The sequence below is a fragment of the Chamaea fasciata genome, unplaced genomic scaffold, assembly GCF_029207755.1.
Source record: "Chamaea fasciata isolate MVZ Bird 193981 ecotype frontalis unplaced genomic scaffold, bChaFas1.0.hap1 SCAF_9, whole genome shotgun sequence".
Lineage (NCBI taxonomy): Eukaryota > Metazoa > Chordata > Aves > Passeriformes > Sylviidae > Chamaea > Chamaea fasciata.
This window is the reverse complement of record NW_027094094.1, coordinates 3,418,717-3,431,123: the sequence shown is the minus strand read 5'-3', so window position 1 is coordinate 3,431,123 and position 12,407 is coordinate 3,418,717. Positions and strand designations below refer to the sequence as shown.

The 12,407-nt window shown below is 44.6% G+C and overlaps 1 protein-coding gene across 2 annotated transcripts; it reads right to left on the bottom strand.

The window, feature by feature from the left end:
• Positions 1-4,119: 4,119 nt before the first annotated feature.
• EEF1AKMT2 (EEF1A lysine methyltransferase 2) lies at positions 4,120-11,966 on the bottom strand. 2 transcript variants are annotated; one of them, XM_066190751.1, is made up of 6 exons: positions 11,881-11,966; positions 10,960-11,025; positions 10,317-10,431; positions 7,088-7,195; positions 6,030-6,246; positions 4,120-5,273 (listed from the first exon to the last, which is right to left on the bottom strand). In XM_066190751.1, the coding sequence occupies exons 1-6, from the start codon at positions 11,934-11,936 to the stop codon at positions 5,146-5,148; spliced, it is 690 nt and encodes a 229-aa protein (XP_066046848.1). In that variant the 5' UTR covers positions 11,937-11,966; the 3' UTR covers positions 4,120-5,145. The 2 variants fall into 2 exon arrangements, with proteins under 2 accessions (XP_066046848.1, XP_066046847.1); XM_066190750.1 differs by lacking the exon at positions 11,881-11,966 and adding an exon at positions 11,753-11,874.
• Between the last annotated feature and the right edge of the window lie 441 nt (positions 11,967-12,407).

The window sequence follows — 12,407 nt, the reverse complement described above, 5'->3', positions numbered from 1 at the left end:
AGAATTTATGTGTTACCTGGCAGCAGCTGGTTTTGCCTGACAGCACTCAGCTTAATTTCCAGTAACACAGAAATGGGCTCATTTCAAGCTATACTGTTACCTAACAAATGGAAATTAAGCCACAGGTTGGCTTTTCCCTTATTTGTGTTAAACAAAACACCCCAGCAGTTCCTTTTCCTCCTTTGTCTGGAGGCTATAACACCTCATCCCCTTTCACTGAAAGCCCTCGGTGGCCTTTAATTGCTCCTCAATTTAGCTGCCAGCACAAGGGTTATGTCATGCTCAGCCTACTTGCAGCCAAAGCATGGGATAGAGCCGTGCACCACCCATTCAGCCGGAGCAGGTAACGCTGTGCAGGGCAGCCTCCCTTCTCCTCTTATCCCAGAAAAGGCAGCAAGCAATGGGAATTCAAAGGCAGATCTCACGGCTTTGCAAAGCCCTGGCCCAATTATTTTCTTTGTGCTCTCCACGTATTTTACAGGAGATGATTCCATAAGTTAAAATGCTTGGAGGGCCTATAAAATAAAGCAGTTATTGTTGCAGCAAGCCATGTTCTCCACCTCTCGGCATGCCAAGATCAGGGAAGCAATCCTAGTGCCAAAACACTGAAAATTTTGCTGTATATTGCTAAATACCACACTTAAAGATTTCGTCTGGTATGAAATAACATAAAATTTGGCAGTCTTACACCAGGCACCCTGGCTCACAGCAGAACAGACATAGCAGAGTATATGCACAGGCAGATTTTCCTCACAATGGCCACAGTGCTGCCAGTGCATTCCTGGAATGTAGAAATACATGGAAGCCACTGTCAGCAATGAAGAGAAGCATGCTGTGCCTAATGCACCAGAAAAGCTATTCAAGAACTCATCCTTACATAAAAATAACTCCAAAGAGGCTTTGTCAGCTCAGCTTTGCAGCTTTGCAGGTATCTGTTTGCTGTGCCCTGCACACCTCGCCTCACCCTGTACTCCTGGGTACAAACCCAGTGGTTCTAAGTGAGGGATTTCAGTTCACCCCCTCATTTGACTCCTTGGGCTCACAGATTTCACAGCCAGTGCAGAACTGAAATAATTTTGATACAAATAGTATGAGAGAACATTGTTTGCTCTCCAGAGAATCACACCTGAGATCCGTGTGGTGGGACATGCACATAGGTATAACGAGCTCTGCTGTAAACAGCAGGTTTAAGAACTCAAATATCTGAAAGTCCTTTTTCAACATTGGTTGGAAAACTACAAAGTTAAAAAAAAAACCCAACAACCCTGAATCTCCTTTGTTATAGGTGTTAAATACCTCAAATCCCATGATACAATCAAGGTAGCTATTCCCAGATTTCAGAAATGGTCTTGCAACAGTGGGTTTGAATTCAAGAAGGTGAGCCCACAATGCAAACAGCTATTTCAGCCTCAATAATGCTTTGCAATGATTCTCTCCATAATGATTTGCAGGAATATTCTCCTGATGGGACAGAGAGCCTGTAATCACATGCTGCATCAATGCTGGCCCTGTCTGGAAAAGCAGCTGCCATGATTCAGTTGGTGCTTCTGATGTAACCCAACAGCTCTTAAAAAACAGTTGTAGATCCCAGAAATTCTTCATGTTACACCACAAAACTATCCTGAGTTTCAAGAACAGAATATTAATTTCATATCTTCTAAGCCTTCAAAAAAGAAAATTCAATTTTTAGAAGAACAGCCTATGGACAGCACTGCAGGCCAGGCTGGGGAGGGTTTGGAGTAACTTGGTTTAGTGGAAGGTGTCCCAGGCCATGGTGGGGGGTTGGAATGAGATGGTTTTTAAAGTCCATTCCAACCCAAATCATTCTGGGATCCTATGACTACTCCTGCTCCTTAAGGACCATCAAATGCACATGCTTCTCTTGCAGATTACAAGCTGGTCACCAAAAGGGAAGTCAAGGAGAAAGGAAACATTATCCTTCCTTCTGAATTTTCTGTGTTCATTCAGTTATGCCACAATTTTCATGTCCGGTATTTTTCACTTTTTAATCCCTATAAAAATGATTATAGGAGTACTTATTTCAAGAAAGTGCTGTGATGCTGAAAGGGCAAAGGCTTTCTGTCTTGAGAACCCTTTTACCTCACTCCAGCAGAGTCCCATGTGTAAAAACTCTCCTAGAACAGACATCTCAAATCAATAATTATTTCATTAATGTCGCTTGTTCACCTCTCTCAGATATTTCATCCTGACAGTTCAGTTCTGTCATAAAACTCCAGTGTAAAATGCTCCAAGCTCTTTCAGTAGCATAAACTCTGCAACGAATTCAATGGCCTCTCCCAGTAAATGCCTCAAAAGACAATCCCTGGACACAGTTTTCTTGGCTATAGGAGGCATCAGGAGTCAGGTTTGAGCACAGATGGTGGTGGTGGTGCTTTGTTTGGTCTTAGGCACTAAAAGCCATCCTCAATCTTCCCAGAATAAAAGGTCAGTCCTGAAAGAATTTCATCCTTCAGCATGCTGTCAATGAACCAGGGAGCACAAACCCTTTCTGTTCTGCCCACGTTCTATGCAAAACCACTCCAGGAAGGTTTGCCAGCTCTGCAGCATCATCCAGCCTCAACTCAGTCCTGCAGGAACAGCCTGTGGGCTCAGCCACCTCTGGGATCCATGGAAGATGCTAGTTTTACTACCCACAAACCTCATATTTGACAGTGAAATCACAGACAGAGTTTTCTGATAGCAAAACAATAGGAGCAAAATGGGTCTCAGATGCTGCATTTATTCTCCTGCAGTTGGAACCAGGAGTCACACAAACTGTGTAGTCATGAAGATTCCAGCCTTCAGGAACTATCACGGAGCACCCCCACCCAACTTCCAGCAAAGACTTGCTCCTCCTAAATCACTGCTTATTCCTCTGCCTCTTTTTTTACGTTTTTTCACTAAAATGCATCCACATTTAGAGATCATACCACCAAGAACATCCCGCCAACATGAACTGCCCCAAATCGAGGACAGTCTTGGACAAGGAATTTCCAAATCCTCATAGCCAAAAATACTCCTGAGTCAATATTTGAGCAGCTACCTAGACCCCGTTATCCAGAAAATGCCAGGTTTCCAACAGAGCAGATTTTAAATAATAAGCTTTTGGTTACTGTTGCCTTAAAATAAAGCTCCTAAAACATGTTTTACGAGCATTTTTCTGCTCTCCAGTGACACCTGGAAGTGCTTGGGACTGAAGGAATATGCAAACTACAGATCAGATGCAGAAATCCTTATTTTCAGGCAATTTTAAGAAGCTTATTTTTTAGCTTTACAAGTTATATAAAAATACTACCCAGAGAACAAAAACTAATAATAATCAGTTCTGTGAAGAGGAGAAAACAATCCTTGCCCTGAACCTTACACATCCTGTGAAGTGGGAATCTATGGTTAAAGCCCAGGTAATTGATTAAAAGAAAATCCATGACAGCCCTGATTTTATTTTCATTCCATGATTAAATACACATCATGCCTTCATTAGCAAAAATTACAGATGGGAATAAAACAGATGCCCAAAACACATCCTGCCAGAGTCCCTGAAAATTAAAATTTCCTTTTATTAACTCTACCTGATGCCAAAAATGTCACAGGCTTTTTAGTGAGGCTGTTATCAGTAGTGTTCTTTGAATCCTTTGTACTGCTATGCTAAAAAAATCCTGTTTGAATTCCCACTTATATTTCCTAGCATTCCAGCTGGCTGCTGGGCAGGAGCAGAACACAGGACTACAACAGTTCCCCAAATGGTAACAAGCCCTTGGTTTTGACACTCAGATTAGAACCCAAGACTGACCAAATATGCAAAGAATTATTCTGGGACTAAATTTTTCCGGCACTGCTGATAAATTGTTCTCCCAACTGAATATATTTCATTTTGCAAAAAGATGCAGCAGTAGGATTCCTACCTTGAAGACCTCAACAGATCACAGAGGGAGGACTCACCACTCTGCAAATAATGCCTTGATCCATATCCTGGGAAAGGACTGGAAGTATTTATTGACCCTTAAAGATCTCCTGAGCCCTGGGAACGAGAAGAAGTGTGGAAAGTAGGAGAAGCAATTCCCTGATAAGCAAACATGACCTTGCCTGTGAAACAAAACCTGATTGCCTAAGAGGGCCTCCTTGATGTTTGAAAGAACAAGTTTATTGTCACCTGCAAATGTGTTTGTCGAGGCATGAAGAAATCTCATTTTCCTGCCTTTCAAGCAACAGCAATATTCTGAGATTACAAAACAAGAAATGAAGGCAACGAAACTGAGCAAAAGGATTGCACACAGAAGTTTTAAAAATACATGTATTAAAAAAAAAAAAAAAAAGGAACAAGGAATGGATAGTTCTGCTTTGAATTCTTTTGGATTTATGCGGTTAAAATCCAGCCTGAGAAATTCACTGGAAAACTTCTTGTCATTGTGGCTCTAAAGACATTCCTATACAGCAGGTTAATAATGAAGGAGGCACATGTCACACACCAGAGGCTGCAACATCACACCTTTATGCATTCATGAGATCAGGGAAAGAACTGACCAGGCATGAACACACTCAGGAAAGGGAGACTTAAAAACACTCCCTCTGTGGGAAAAGGGCTGAGCTACTTCAGAGGAGACACAATTATGCTAAGTCTGAGAACCTCAGAAAATCTGAATTTAAAGTACCAACCGGTCCTTTTTTGAAAGTGCTGTGGATTTTGTATTCATTTCCCTCAACAGCTACCCTCGCGTTCATTAAAGATCCAGCACTTACATTGCAAAATCATGTTCCCTATTCCACTGCACAACAGAGAAATGAGATTTTTGCTTTGTAGGTCACTATAGGTCTATATCCTCTATAGGTCACTGCTTACTAGCACAGCAATTAAGTATCAGAAAATCTTTATGTTTCAAACACAAATATCATTCAGTTATATTGGTCTCTGCATTTAGCACATCTGATTTCTCTCTCTCTTACAAACCTGCAGCTCCTCTAAAACAAGTGAGGTTGTAGCAAGGACACAATTTATGGGCAAATTATGCAAAGCTGAAACGTTTCTAGGGCAATGTTTTATAGTCCCTCAGAGCCCCATACATAGTATTTTACTGTGCACTCTAAAAGCATTTATTTACACACGTGTCTGAGGTTTTCTGTCAGGTTTAAAGTTCAGACTTTTCTCATCTAATCTAATTTGTCCAAGATGGATGGCCTCACTTTTTTCCTTTGGAAAACCAATGCTGTTACACTGTTTCCAATTCTTCCTCCAAAGCAAAACTTGGGTGTTGGCAGCTCCTCCAGAATTTCAAATCCTGCCAGACAGAAATTGAAATGCTTTTATTAGAAGGAAGTCGTTTTATTCGCCTCTTGGATAACCCTTTGCAAACCATTCTTTATTTGTCTGGAAAACTTGCAGTTAATCTGTGAGTTTATAGGACTGTATTGTTACACTGCATCACTGCTTTACACAGCTGAAACTCTTCCATGGACAATAAAAATCCTAGCTGGCTGACTCGCACGAATTAATGGCAGAAAAGATGAGAACTTTGCCAGTAATTTTGGTTCCCCAGAAGGGATGGTTGTTTCAGATCCACACTGAGTTTCAAGCCTCAGGGATGAGATTCAGGAGCTGACTGGCATGTAAAAAATACTCCTAGCTGGATCAAAAGGGCAGCTGGGGAAGTTATAGAAAGTATCACAGACTTGCCAAGTCCCCTAAATATGGGTAACACTGTTACCCCAGCTTCAGAGCAATCAAAGCGTGAACTGGGTCGAGTAATCAACCCAAAAAAGTATATCAGCAGGCCACACACACTTTCCCAGGGTAATTAGACCGAAATTCCCAACCTGCAAAGTGTCGGGAAACCTGCCCTGCCTTGGCACTGGCAAACACAGGAGTTGTAGCTCCCGAGGAAAAGAGAGGGAAGACAGGCTGGAGCATTTACTAATCGCTTTACCTCCTCTAATCCTGATCTGGGAAAGTCAATATGCTAACGCACACATTGAAATTCCCTCATCCCTTCCTTCAGCAACCCCACGCTGGCAGAGGGATCTGTTCAGCTGCTTACCTTCTCTGAACTCGTTCAGCAGCTCCTCCTTGGTCCAGTTGCAAGAGGTGATGAGGAAGAAGCCCTCTGGTTTCAGCACCCTGCACAGGGATCCCACGTACAGCTTCCGCTTCCCCGCCGCGTCGCTGGGGTCGAGGCTTATGGCATCAAAAGTCCCCTTGTCAATGCAAATGTCAAAGCCTGACAGCTCAGCTGAGGGTGCCAGGAAGTCTTCTACCTAAACCAGAAGTCTGCAGCTGTGAGAACAGCCTTCTACTCGGCAGCTCCTGAATCTTTAATGCAAAGCAAGGCTTTAGGATACAAAGCTTCAATCCTGACAATGGGTGTGCTCGGGGAAGGGTAACTCACAGTGCCATGGCAGCCTCTTTCTTCTCTACACATTGTGTGATGATCTATTTGCTGTAATCTAAAGCTCAAACTAACACACTTGAAGCCCATTCTTTAAATCATTATTTGTACTTTGATCCCTGCCATGTGCCAGGCGCTGCACAAATGCAGAAGAACAGACAGAGCCTGCCACAGAGAGATTTTACAGCCGACACACAGGAGCAGAGACATCACACAGGTACAGAGCAGGAGGGCAGAACAGCACAGCAGAGAGCTCAGAATGACAGGCAGCCACAGAATCCCAGCGTGGCTGAGGCTGGAAGGGACCTTTGGAGGTCATCTGCTCCTACCCCTGCTCCAGCAAGGCCTCTCAACCTTCCTGCTGTTCAGCTACTGGCAGGGATCCTATCACTTCAGGATTTCTTCCTCTACCTCAAGTCTGAAATTCAGAATGTAGCAGCTAAAATACAGAACTTGCCACTTGGTAAGCCACTACTCTGCTGCCTGTTCCAAGCAGGGAAATCTCCTTAGCCCTAATGACTGTTACAAACAAGAAACAAAGACCAAAAATCCTCCTGTAAATAGATTTATTTGGGTAGAGTTCTCTCACAATGAATCTCAAAAGACGTCATTCATTTCGTACACTGAGTACATCTGAATATCAATTAGCTCATTTAATCTTGGGCTCAATTGCTTTCTATTTCCTCAATTACTTTTCTCTCAAGACTTACCTTTAATTTAATGTTAGACATCCCTTCTTTCTCTCTTACTTTTTCTGAAAGCTGTATTGCAGAAGGTGAATAATCAATCCCTGTGAGATTCATGTAGCCAGACTTTGCCTAGACAGAAGCAGAGAATCTTCATCAGTGTGCTAGCAATTGTTTTTATCCAGCCAGTACATTCTCTACCTATAATCCATCTCATCTCTCCTCCTCTTAATAACAGGAAAAAAAACACAACTCACCTTTTACTCATTTTTATACGTGTTACCATTACAAGAGCTCAATAGCTGAATGAGCTGAAATAACTTTATTCTGCCCAAAAAACCCCACCAAAAGAACCGGTGACTGAAAGCTGCTTTATGTCAAGTGGAAAACTGAGCACCATGGTGAAAAGTAACACCTGGAGAGGAACAGGCTCTCCTATCTGCACCAAAAGTAACTTAGAAACCAAGAATTTTCAGTGATGACATGTGACAGATGCTTCAAAACAAGGGAAAAAACCTCTTTGACATGCAACGTTGGAGACTGAGCAATTATTTCGTTTATAACCCAAATTTTAAGAGCCAAAAGATGTAACACATTGCACTAGGGCAGAAATCCACTGCAAAATCATACATTTTTCTAATTATTCATGCTAATGTCTATTTGAATAGAACTATTTGCATGCTGCCAGGTGTCTGTATCAGCAATTTTCAGGCAGGTTATGCACCACGTATGATAGCACACAGAGACTTTGTTAATCTAAGTTTGTTGGAGATAAGGATAACTCAGGAAGCTCAGTGAGATCCCAGCAGCGCTTTGGCAAAGCAGGTGGGCTCCTGGCCTCAGCTGGAGCTGGGCACGTGGGAGGGGAGCAGGGACACATGTCCTTGCTCTGAGGCAGAAGCTGAAGGGACCAGCTCAGGGTAGAAGGTACAAGCTCAGGGTATCCCATATGTCAATGGCTCTGGCAAGACCCAAACCTGATGGAAGAGCTCTGCTCCTCTGGCCAGCTGCAGGCTGTCACAGCAGAGACAGGGAGGAGGCTGGGGTTTGGAAAAACACATGGAGTGGTGTTAAGCATCCGGCTGCCTGTCTGCTCGTTCCAGTGGGTGACACCTCAACTGCCAGGAAAAAGGATGAGGAGTTTCCACAACTGTCCTTCCTCCTTGCAGCAGCCCCTCAGGCCTGAGCTCGGTGCTAACCAGCTGTTCTGAACTGAGGGCTAATTGCAGCTGAACACAAAGACGCTGTTGTTTGCATGGGATGGAGAACATTTATTGCTCAGGCTCCTGCCCACGTTCCTCCCTGGAGCAAAGCAGGCTTCCTCAGATGCCTGTGCTGAAGGTTTGGGGGTGGAGGAGCAGTTCCCACAACAGCTCCTCTGTTTGCAAAGGAACGGCTTGAGTCACTTCAGGGAGTTCCCATTCACTCCTCTCGTCTCGGGGGCAGAGAAGGAAGGTTTAGAGATAAACAACATTAAATGCTGCAGAACCTGTAGGGCCTGACTGTGACAGGAAGGGATCCTTCACTCGTGCCAAAGGTGACCACGCTGCACCCTGCAGCTGGCCTGCTGCCCTGGAGGTGATTTGGCAGCACTCTGCTGCTGCTTCTTGAAGCCGTTTGAGGAGCACAAGGAGTTTGGAGCATTATCAGCTCTGCCCTGTGTTTAGGGCTGACACCCCCACTCAGGTGAACTCTCTCCACCTCAGAGAAGTTCCTCAATATTGGTGGCTCCCACATTACTAATAAAAATAAGAGGAGGCCCAGAGCTTTCTGTGGCAGCAAGGCTTCCTCAGAAGAGCTGGAATTTTTGGAAGGCAAAAGAATTATGCCACGAATCCAAGCTACCAGATCCTTGAAGTTCACAGGGGTAGGACCACAGCCTACTAAACATATAAAAACAGCAAGGGGTGCCACTTATGTGATACTACTCAAGTAGTTCCCTTGCAGAGAGCTGCTAATAATGTCCCCTATAACTGAGTTTCTTCCAGTATTGCCATTTCTATCCCATGATGGAGTCCAACTCCTGTGGCAGAACAAGAATTCCAGCTCTATTTCCGAGCCTTGCAGCTAACACACAAAATATTCCTTTTACATCAACTAAGCAAGTGAGATCCTGAATTATTTAGCAACAACAAACAAGGTAATTTTTGAAGCCACTTTTCAAGAGGGAACTGGACTGAAAATTTCCTGTGAAAGAAACCACACTGCTGTGAGGTGCTTAATGTAAGGGAGGAGGGTTCTCTCACAGGAGTTAATAGTTTTTAAAAGCTATCAGCCTGTCATTTTTCCATTATAGTATGAAAAATCAGTTTCCCATTTGCAAGTGGAGTTAGTGTAGAATTGAAGTCTTACAAATAAGATTTTTCTGTTGGGTACTTCAACCACGATAAAGCTATCACTGCACTCAGCAATCACCATTATCAGGCTAATTTCTCTTAGTGAGATGAGCAATTTCTGCTTTTGGTGACATAAATTCTCCTGTGCCGAGGTGCAGCAGCCAGTCTCCATAAAGGCTTTAAAGTCTCCTAAAATCAAAGTCAAGATAAAAAAAAAAAAAAAAAAAAATCCACTTCAAACCTGACTTTGGCTTTCAGTCCTTCCAATTCCTACAGGAACTAATGGAACCAGAGGGGAATGCAAAATAACAGAAGCTGTGACAATAGGACAGCCCCTTTCTTTACCTGCTCCCCTGCAGTATTACACCAAAAAAAAATCAATCAAAAATAGAAAAAAAATACTGGAACTCCTGAACATCTTGTGCACAACAAAAACATCATAACACTTCACAACATACCTGACCAGATTTCCCACTCTGAAAGAAATGGACACCTCTTTAAAAGAAGTGTTGACAACTTTTGACGTTCTTGACATAAAAGCCCTTGGGTTTACCTACTTTTTTATATCAATAATGAGTGTTATTATCAGAACTGAGTGCAGAGAAAGGATCTGGTTTTGTACATGATGGTACTTTGTAAATTAGTCAACTTAATTTCCTTATCTTGGGGAGTTTACACAACAACGGGAGAAATGCAGTTTTAAATGTGGGGAAACAGGAAGGTAAAGTTAAAACAAGGGATGCTCAGGCTGATTGATTTAGGGAAATACTTCAAACTTTGAAGCCTGAAGTATTGACACTTCTTGCATTCCACAGAGGTTACACCTCCCCATGATTACCACTGCCACTTGTGAGAACTGTATTTAAACTGCTCTGATTCTGTATAAAAAGAATACACAAACTTTGCAAAATACCAACCAATTCAACCAGTAAAACTCCATTCCCAGTCCCAATGTCAAGCACAGAGCTGTCAAGGGGGACCTTGTGCTTTTCCAGCCACCTGATTATGCGCACCATGCTTTCTTCTCCAAACCTGGAAAAAACAAGGGCTCAGGTAATTAAAGCAGCAAAAAAAAGGTGCAAAAGGTACAGCAAATTTATTTCATCACTCACTCTCTCCAGCTTTTGCAAAGCCCTTTTAACTGTTACTAAAGTAAAAGCTGCCATAGCTCATATTCCGTTTTTGCTTTGTTCAGATGAAAATTAATCCTGCAGCCTTTAAATTCACTGAAACACCAACTCTGGGTGGTGAAAACATCCATGTATTTAAAAAGGAAGCAGCAAGGGCAACTTGTGTAGTTAAACCTGAGCTCAGGGATAAAAAGCACATTTGTCAGTAACATACACCTCAATTACCAGCTCAATTTCTGTGTAATGACACTTGTCCAAGTGCAGCTGAGCAATCTGCACTGTGAAATTGGGCAAGAGAAGAACTGCTGGTTTCAATGGTAAAACTCCCCATGATTTTGTCAGCAGCTCGTCGAATTGCTGGCTGTGGTTTTGCAATGTCTTTTACGGTAAGGAAACAAGAGAAACACTCTGCAGGAGTTATTTTATTTACCAGATTTCCCCGGTATCTCCAATGTCCTCAAAAGTTTGCAGTTCTCTTTCGTACGCAGCATCCCAGCTGGAGTCGAGGGGGAAGAAAGGAGAGGGTATCGTAATCAATACTGGGAAATATTTAGATTAAAGAGGGATGGGAAGAAAAACTGAAAGATAGATGTGGGCTAGATATTTGGAAGAAACTGGCTGTGAGGGTGGTGAGGCAGTGGTCCTCAGCATAAGAAGAACATGAACATGTGGGAGAGAACCCAGGGAAGGCCTGGAGATGCTCCAAAGGCTGGAGCCAGGCTGGGAGAGCAGGGGGTGGATTCACCTGGAGAGAAGGTCCCAGGGAGACCTCAGAGCCCCTTCCAGTGCCTTAAAGGGGCTCCAGGAGAGCTGGAGAGGTACTTGGGACAAGGGATGGAGGGACAGGACACAGGGAACGGACTCACACTGCCAGAGGGCAGGGATGGATGGGATTTGGGGCAGGAATTGTTCCCTGGGAGGGTGGGCAGGCCCTGGCACAGGGTGCCCAGAGAAGCTGTGGCTGCCCCTGGATCCCTGGAAGTGTCCAAGGCCAGGCTGGATGGGGCTTGGAGCAGCCTGGGACAGTGGAAAGTGTCCCTGCCATGGCAGGAGTGACACTGGATGGGATTTAAGGTCCCTTCCAACCCAAACCATTCCACGATTCTACGAAACGGTGGGAAGGCTCTATCCTCCGCGTAGAAGCGCCCCTTTACAGAATCTCTAAACAAACAAATCACACATAAACCAGAGGCCGGTTCGTGCCGAGAGGGGACCTTAAACACCTTTTATTTCCACTCCCCGCGCCGCGGGCAGGGCCACCTTCCACACGGCGGGCGGCTCCCAGCCCCGTCCCGCCGGCGCCCGCCCCCGGCGGGGCACACCCGGTGCCCGCCCCGTGCCCGGCACTCACTGCTCCCGGGTGCCCAGCACCGAGGGGCCGAAGGGCTCGTCCCCGGCCAGCGCCATGCCCGGCACGCCCCGGAACCAGCGAGCGCTGAGGGCGGAGCGGCCGCGGCCGCTCCCCAGCGGGAGGAGCCGGGCTCGGTGATCCGGCCCTGAGGGGGGACACGGCCCGCTCCGAAACCTGGCGCGTTTTTTAATCTTTTCTAATCTTTTCTGATCTCCACGGTCACCTAAAATCCCGTCCTGGGAGTGCCCAAGGCCGGGTCGGATGGGGCGTGGGGCCACCCGGTCTGTGCAAGGTGTCGCTGCCTCTGGCAGGGGTTGTAAGTCAATGGTCCTTAAGGTCCCTTCCAATTCGAACCGTCCCGTGATTCCGTGAAAATCGGTGTGATACTTCAAACGACTGTTCATTCTTTTCGATATTTGTTCGTTGCAAATGTCACAGACGTTGTTGCTGTTACAAGGTTTGTTGCAAGGTGTTTTGATAAGAAAATAAAGAGTGGTAAACAGCACTGCCGCACAGTTGCCTCCTGT

Excerpts from the sequence above, each read along its gene's own strand:
- EEF1AKMT2 (XM_066190751.1), bottom strand. The coding sequence starts at position 11,936 with ATGGCGCTGGCCGGGGACGAGCCCTTCGGCCCCTCGGTGCTGGGCACC. Across the intron at positions 11,026-11,880 it reads GTGCTGGGCACCCGGGAGCA|CTGGGATGCTGCGTACGAAA; the intron begins GTGAGTGCCGGG and ends CCTCGACTCCAG. Across the intron at positions 6,247-7,087 it reads TGTCTAACATTAAATTAAAG|GTAGAAGACTTCCTGGCACC; the intron begins GTAAGTCTTGAG and ends CTTCTGGTTTAG.